Source organism: Lagenorhynchus albirostris, chromosome 12, assembly GCF_949774975.1.
Source record: "Lagenorhynchus albirostris chromosome 12, mLagAlb1.1, whole genome shotgun sequence".
Classification (NCBI taxonomy): Eukaryota; Metazoa; Chordata; class Mammalia; order Artiodactyla; family Delphinidae; genus Lagenorhynchus; species Lagenorhynchus albirostris.
In genome coordinates, this window is record NC_083106.1 from 1,453,118 (window position 1) to 1,460,881 (window position 7,764).

Sequence of the window (7,764 nt, forward strand, 5' to 3'; positions counted from 1 at the left end):
CACGCGGACACCATTCACCTCAGTAAAGCTCATATTCACCCAGAGCAAAGCCCTGTGCTCTAACACACACGTCCCTGACAGACAGAACCCCCGTGAGGCCAGTGTCCCCACACCTGAGTGACACAGACACCTGTGAAAACCATGGCATCGGGCCCAGCGGCATGGCTGCTGTCAGGAATAAGGTGAATTACAGAGCAGACACACGCCGGGTACGTGCACAAACGCCTTACCTTTAATCCCGGCAACACGCTAAACGCAGGGTATTGCTTCATCCCCACTTTACAGATAGGAATACTGAAAATGAAGAAAGCTAAGTAACTCGCCTCGGGTCACACATCCAGACGACTTCTAGTGGTCACTTCCAGTCTCCCAGGGACGGGCACTGTCTCTCTGATTTATTAAAGATCAGATGTAAATCTTGCAGAGAGAAAGCCATTGCTCTGGAAACAAGAGATCCCCCAATACTGGGAAACGATCTGAAAAGAGATGAGCACCACAGAAAATCCAGCACCTCCGACATTCCCTCACGGCCCATCAGCAAAACTTCTTGATGTCTTAGATAGCGGGGGGCAGGGGGAGTTTGCCAAAATATGTCGTGGCTTTAAGCTCTTCTCCTGGACGCGAAAGCAGCACAGCGCTTTTCTGCAAAAGCGGTTTTAAGGCAGAAGGTTTCCTCAGGAAGTACAGTCAAAAGGGGCCACATATGTACCATTTCTGCACAAGAATCCCACCTGTAGCTGGCATCACTGCCACCCGGGAACTCCTGAGAGCAGCCTTGGGAAGGCAAAGTACGAGGGGCTTAAAGTAAATGCTTAACTAAGAAGAGTGGAGGGCAGAAAAGAGAAGAAAACCTGTAGAGATTTCAGTTATTCCAATAACTAACGCCCTATTCTGCTTTTCCAACCCAGGAGGTTCCCCCAGGGGAGCACCCAGATGACGTGTCCCCTGGGCACTTTCAGGAAATCTGTGGCCACCATGGACAACCTGCTGCTTCATCTCTGGAAGAAACGTGGGGTCTCATTTTGAGACTTGGTCTGTTTCTCTGCGGCCTTGCATGCGCTGTGGCGGGGGAGGGCGTCTAAGCGCCTGTGTGCGTATAGATGGATAGACACACGGACACATAGAGCAAGGCTTGCTCCACCGCCCCTCTGCGGAGATAAAGGCTCTACAGGGAAAGCTGAGCGTGTGAAAACCTCCTTCAAGCTCCAGTTAGCAGTTTCTAATCTACAAGTCATTTGTGAGACACAAGGCAGGGACCCCAGAAGAATTTTAGGTATGAACCGTGAACTCACTAACTCCCTCCTGGTACTGCTCGAAAGGAAAGAAAAAAAAAATGAAAAAGGGGCTCGGGGGCTGCTTGAGCGTTGCTGAAAAGCAGAACCCGACTGCAGCCCATCTCACCCGTCGGTATTTTCAATACAATAAACGCCTTCAGGACGAGTCCCCGGCCACTTAAAAGCATCTCCCCACCAGAGGTGTTCTCTCTCCCTTCGTGTTTTCTCAAGCACTTGTTCAAAAACGCATTTAAGTGGAATGTTTTCGTTTCTGCAGATTGCATTAATTATGGGTTTGCAAACACTGCAAGCCCACGAGGTCTGCCCGAGCCGGGGGCTGGGACACCAGGGACCAGCCGGCGGCCGGCGGCTTGGCTCGGCCCCTGCGCGGAGCTCCGCGCTTGGCACTGCGCGCCGGGCGGCCGGGCCCCGCCGAGAAGTCGCAGCTAAGAAAGCAAAAGCCGCCGCGGTCGGCGCGGTGACCCTGGCGCTCGGTACACCCGGCGCGGGGCCCCGGGGCCGGGGAGCGCAGGACGCGGAGCCCCCGGGGGCCCCCAATTTCTGCCTGCTCTAAGCAGGAAGGAAGACAATGTTCACTTGTCGTGTCATCTGCTTCCTCCAAGTTCACGTAGGGAGGGTCTCCGGGAGGGTCAGGCGAAACTTGCGGGGCCCACGAGCAGGGCCCCCTCGGCAGGCAAGCGCCACGCGGTCCGCGCGGCCGCGCGCCGAGAGCCGAGCCCGGGACACACCGGGCCGTGTGGGCGCCGAGGCCCCGCCGGGGCCGCCCTCGGACAATCCGCCGGGCGGCGCCCTCGTCCCGAGACCTGGTTTCCGCGCGAGGCCCTGCCCACCCCCCGTGGCTGGGTCGGCACGGGACCCCCGATCGCACCCCCGGCCCGTCACCCGTGCCGGGGGGACCCCAGCAGCCCCGCGCGCGCACGCCGCCGAACCGCCCAGGCCCCACCTGTTTCGGCCGCGCGGGCGGAAGGAGGCGCCACCTCCGCGAGGGTCACCTGCTCCCCGTGCCTGGGCGCTTCGGCCTGAGGGGACCGCGGGGACCCCGCCGGACCCGGGCAGGAGGCGGCACGGCGCCACCGCCAGGTCCCCGCGGGCTGGGACTCACCGTGAGCGCCGAGAACTTCTGCGCGGGCGCCTGCGGGAGCAGCCCCGCGAGCAGCGGCAGCCAGCAGAGCCGGGGGAGCAGCATGGTGACCGGGCGCGGGCCGGCGGGGCTCTCGGCCCCGGAGGGCGAGGGCGGCGCTCGGAGCAGCGGCCGCGCCCTGCGCGCTGGCACGGCGGCCGGGGAGCCGGCGGAGGGGCTGCTCGGGGTCCTCTTCCCCAGCGCTCCGGGAGGCCCGGACTCAACCAGCTGCCCTCCCGGCACCCGGTGGTCCTCCGCGTCCTCTGCGGCTTCCCGGCTCCTGTCAAATAACTGCCGAGCTTCCCGGATCCTCCTCCCGCCCGCCCGCCCGCCCTCCTCCCTCCCCCCCGCCCCCAGCCCCACCCCCCGCGCCCGCCGCCGCGCCCCGCTCGCTGAGCTTGGACGCCCGCTCTGCCGAGGGGCCGCCCCGGCGCGGGTCTGCGGCAGCAGGAGATGGAGAGGGGGCCCCCAGGGCTGTGCTGTATCCCGCGGGTGCTGCGTGCGCCTGCCTCCTTCCCTGCACGCGCGCAGACGCGCGCACACACACGCACACGCGTGTACACACGCACACAAATGCACACACGCGGACACGCACACGCGTGCCCACGCCAACGCGCGCGCACCCTGGGAGGGCCCCCGGCACGACCACAAGATGCGCATCGCCCTCCTCCCATCCCAGGGCCGTGACCCGGTCCGCGCAAGAACGGCTCTAGTGACCGGTGCAGCCCACAGAGTTAACTCGAAGCCGAGGTCAGTCCCCAGCCATCCTTGGTCTCCTGGAACTCTGGGCTCTCATGCTACCTCGTCCAGCCCAGGTTGTCGCCTCTCAAATTTGCTGAGTGATCAGCTGGCTCTCCAGTAAGGGCAGCTGTCAGCACAACACGCAACACCACCCAAAAGGTTCAAGGAGCGTGGTGCACCTACAGCATTTTTCTGCAGGTGAATCCACTCGGGGGCTTTTAGGGACCTAAAGATCTCGAGTCTGACTTGCACGTAGCAGTGACCTGGGGCAAGTGTGGCTGGCGGGAACGTGCCTGCTTTGAAAGCGTTTGAGGTGTTTCTGAAGCAAGCACGGGGGCTGTAGAGGTTGCAGAGTCGTCGGTGGAGACTGGTGGGAAACCAAGAGAATTCTGCGCTCTGGACAGTATCCATTGCAGACAACATTGCTGAAATAGTTTCTCCTTGGCTTACGGCTTTACAGGAAAGAGCCCTAATTCTAGCTCCCACAGAAAACCAGAGGAGTGAAGATTTGCAAGAACAATGCTTCGATTGACTTGTCAGGGGCGCTGAGAAAAAGAACAAAACAGAAAATCCAAATCGGATTTTTTAACCCCATGTTTAATCCGAAGCTTTGACAATGAGTTGGGGGGTGGGCAGGGCTGTATCCGCAGATTTGGGGCCTGGCTGTTGAGACAAAGGCAGGGCTGTTCCAACCACTGGGTCCCACACAGGGGAGGGAGGTGGAGATCTTGGTATTTTCAGGAGGAAAGCGACACACATAGAGCCATGGAAAGATGGGGAAGAAAAGTATCTCCTCTTGAAAGAGGGCGGCTCTGTGAATTCTCCTTCAAATTCCAGAAGATCTATTAAGTACTTAAACACATTCCTCCTGGCTTGAGAAGGAAATTATAATAAAACTGGGACTGCTCTTGGGTCTGAGAAACAGGTGAGCAGAGCAGCTGTAGATGGCGAAGTAACCGAGGAATACTGGTAGGAAACGTTCATCAAAAATCGAGGTGGAAATACAAAGGAAATACTGCATACCGCTAATTCTAAGATCATCCAAAGAGGGAAATTTGCATATGAAACCTTTCAAAGCATTCGCCGCTAAAAATTTTGTTTTTCCTTTCTGCTTTATTGAGAGAACTACAAGCCGATAGCTGAAATACTTATTTGCTATTGTGCACTTTTCTATAGAAGTCAGAAGATTGAAAGCATGTTCATTCATTCACCCTCACAACTTCAAGATGAAGAACAAAGCAAAGGAGGGCAGATGTCTTAGCCAGAGCACATGAGCAACAAAGGCAGGACCAGACCCCAGATGCCAAAACTTGCCATTCTGGCTTTTCTACTGCACCTCCTTTGAGGTAGGGAGAAGCAGGGGAGGGGGCAGAAGAAACCCCCATGGCTCTCTAGGTTTTGATTCAAGAAGCTCAACACATGTCTCACGTATTCACAACAAAACCTCAGGAAGTCCAGAAAGATAAATGAAATGTATCGTCCAAAGATCCAAAGACTGTCGGTTCAGGCCGGAGGTGCTCACAGGGGCCTGGATGCCAAGTGCTAGCTTCTGAGAGAAGCTGGAAGTAGAGTTGGGAGACAAGCAGTTTCCATTTTTACGGAGAAAAATAATACATTTATTAAAATCACTGGGAAATAGTTATGTCTGTCTGTCATTCTTACGTCTCCAGGAAAGTTATTACTGGCATGGATACCAGATGGGTGCAGTGTTAGAAAGAATACATTCACTTAGTTCAAAATTAAGACAGGAAATAATCAGCTCAGTGTTTTCCAAACAGTCCCTACAGGACAGACAAGCCTGTTGAAGAAGTTCCCTTCTCTTGGAAATGTGAAGATAAGGGCCCATTCTAAATCGTGGGTGATGGATTCAGAATTTAAATTTTTGTCACTGATGAACCTTATGATAAAGAGAAACTAATGACCCACTACTCCAGCCGTCCTCACATTTCTGAACTGACTTTCCCTCTTAGGCCATTAGCAAAATGCTGTATAAGGCGTACTGGCTTACTTTTTTATTTATTTTACTATGCTAAAATTGCAAAAGGATTCTTTTTCTTGCTGTAGGCATGATATAATTTAATTATTATTTCTGGCTAATTCGTGTTTGGCCAGAAAATTTTTCTCAGCTCATTCTCCCACCTCAATAGGCAAAGCATGAGATCTTTAACCAAATGTCCCTGCTGATTCGGTGTCTCACAGAACTTACCTGGGAGTCACTCATCCTGAGGGTCAGCTGAGTGGGCATGAGCAAGCCCTGGCCAGTGTGTGTGCCCCGGATGTCACCCCACCCACCAATCACCGTCAATCACTTATTAATATGTTCTCCCAGTTTCTGCTTAACTCTGGCAAGAAGAGTCTTTGAGGTTCACTCTCTTTCCCCTGGGTGAATTCTGGATAATTGTCCCCTCTGTGTCCTTGTGTGTCCTGTCAACTCTCAGAATTACCCCCAGAGTTTACCTCTGTACAAGAGAATTGGCCATTTCCGGTGGTTTCTGGAGTCTCTGGCCTCTTCTTTGCCTCTTCACCTGGATGAGCTGTGTCTTCCCTTAAGTTTGTTCTCTTCAGCCCATGACCCTCACATCAGTCCTGGGCTTTTAGCCCAAGCCCCCAGCTCCAGAAACCGGAGGGCTAAAGAGGGGGTCACAGACAGACAGAGCTGACTGTGGTCTGACACAGTTCGACAGTGCTCGGGGAGCTGGCCTTCACCGTGACCGTGAGACTAAGTCAACGGGATAGGTTCTGTTAAGGCACAGACTGGGTGGACCCTTAGCCTGACCCAAGCCTCTTGTCCCTATTTGTAGACATTTAAGTAACAGATAACTTGAATCTGTCTCTGTTCTCAATAAAATCATGTGGACAAATTTCTTCTGCCGTCTCACGATGCCTTACGATATGTATTGTGACAACAGTTTTCAGGCACTTTATGGAAATTTTTAATAGATTGGAATGTGCTGGGTGTTTGATACAAGTCATCTAATTAACTCGATGGAAAGTCAGCAAAGCCCATATATTACGGATGATAAAAATAAGGCCAAGGCGATTACAGGGCCAGCCCAGGTTTACAGGAGTAGTAAGTGGTAGGAGAAGGACCCTAGCCCAGCTTTGACCCCGCAGTGCCGGATCCTTCCTCCACACCGTCCACACCTTCGAGCCACAGAGACGCCATCACCGCCTGGCGCTGCTTGGCATGTTGCTTCAGATCCACCACCAAACAGGTAACAAAAAAGCACTTTGCAGTTGTTTTTGATTCACTGGTGATGCTTCAGTCCCACTGCAGTATTTTCCAAGGTCAGGTTTAACGTTTTCAAAGAAAGTTCTGTTTCGCAAAACCAAATACAAAATTGCTACTTTTACGGCGAGCATGTTCCCTCTGAAGTTGACAGGACACGACTGCATCATTCCGAAAGGATGTATTTCTGCGGCCAGAGACAAACCCAGTCTAAGGAACCAACCTTCCATCAGGTCAAACACGGCACAGCTACCGAGAGCCAGCACAGGCTCCTTGAAATCTGTTTGTATCCAGAACGTCCAGAAGCGGTTTTTGCCTTTTCATTCATGAAATCACATGTATTAGTATATGAAATGTATAGAATATAACAGCTACAGAGCTAAAGTAATAATAATTGAAAGAGCCCATCACTACCAAGACTAATGATGGCAGGCGTGTGACAGTGGAGAGATGCAGAGCTAGTCAAATGCATAGCAGCCGAACTCCTAACTCAGATGACCCAAACTACCTTTGGAGTCTCCCTCCTTATTAACCACAATGGAGGCATCTTTTCTTTTTGTGAGACCTGCCTTTAGGGGGAAGGAAAAAGGTTTTAAATGGCAACAGAAATATGACTTGCCAGGAACACTCCATGGCCTGTGGACCACACAGATGTGAGCTATACCAACAGAAAGCAGTGTAAGAAGATACTCCAATTAAGAAACATTTCAATTACCTTCAGAAACCCCTCACCCTTCCTTAGCCTAGTGCACATGCCAGGATGGTATTCCATTAAAACCCTCCTCTCCCCGCTCTAAGCTGAATATTAAAATGCAGCCACCCAAAGTCAGTAGAAGGAAAGAAATAACAAAGAGTAGAAATCAATGAAATAGAGTCTAAAGAGACAATAGAAACGGTCGACGAAATTAAGAGCTGGTTCTCTGAAAAGATAAACTAAATTGGCAAACCTTTAGCTAGTCCCACCAAGAGGAAAGACAGAGCACTCAAATAATAAAATCAGAAATAAAAGAGAAGTTACAGCTGATACCATAGAAATACAACATGTCATAAGAGATTACTATGACCAATTATATGCCAAATTGAACAACCTAGAAGAAATGGATAAATTCCTAGAAACATACAACCTACAAAAGCTGAATCATGAAGAAATAGAAAATCTTACTAGCAAGGGCATTTAACCAGTAAATAAAAACTTCCCAGCAAACAAAAGTCCAGGACCAGCTGGCTTCACTGGTGAATTCTACCAAATGTTCAGAGAAGAATTAATACCAATCCTCATCAAACTCTTCCAAAAATTAGAATAGGAGGGAACACTTCCAAACTCATTTTACCAGGCAAGCATCATCCTGATATGAAACCAGACAAGGATGCCACCAGGA

At 52.1% G+C, this 7,764-nt stretch overlaps 1 protein-coding gene across 4 annotated transcripts in view; it reads right to left on the reverse strand.

Annotated features, from left to right (window-relative positions):
* SMOC2 (SPARC related modular calcium binding 2) overlaps window positions 1-2,566 on the reverse strand; it is a 155,018-nt gene extending 152,452 nt beyond the window's left edge. For all 4 annotated transcript variants that reach the window (XM_060167920.1, XM_060167919.1, XM_060167918.1 and 1 more), the window contains exon 1: window positions 2,398-2,566. In XM_060167920.1, the coding sequence (XP_060023903.1) occupies window positions 2,398-2,481 (84 nt within the window). In that variant the 5' untranslated portion in view covers window positions 2,482-2,566. The remainder of the gene's footprint in view (window positions 1-2,397) is intronic.
* Between the last annotated feature and the right edge of the window lie 5,198 nt (window positions 2,567-7,764).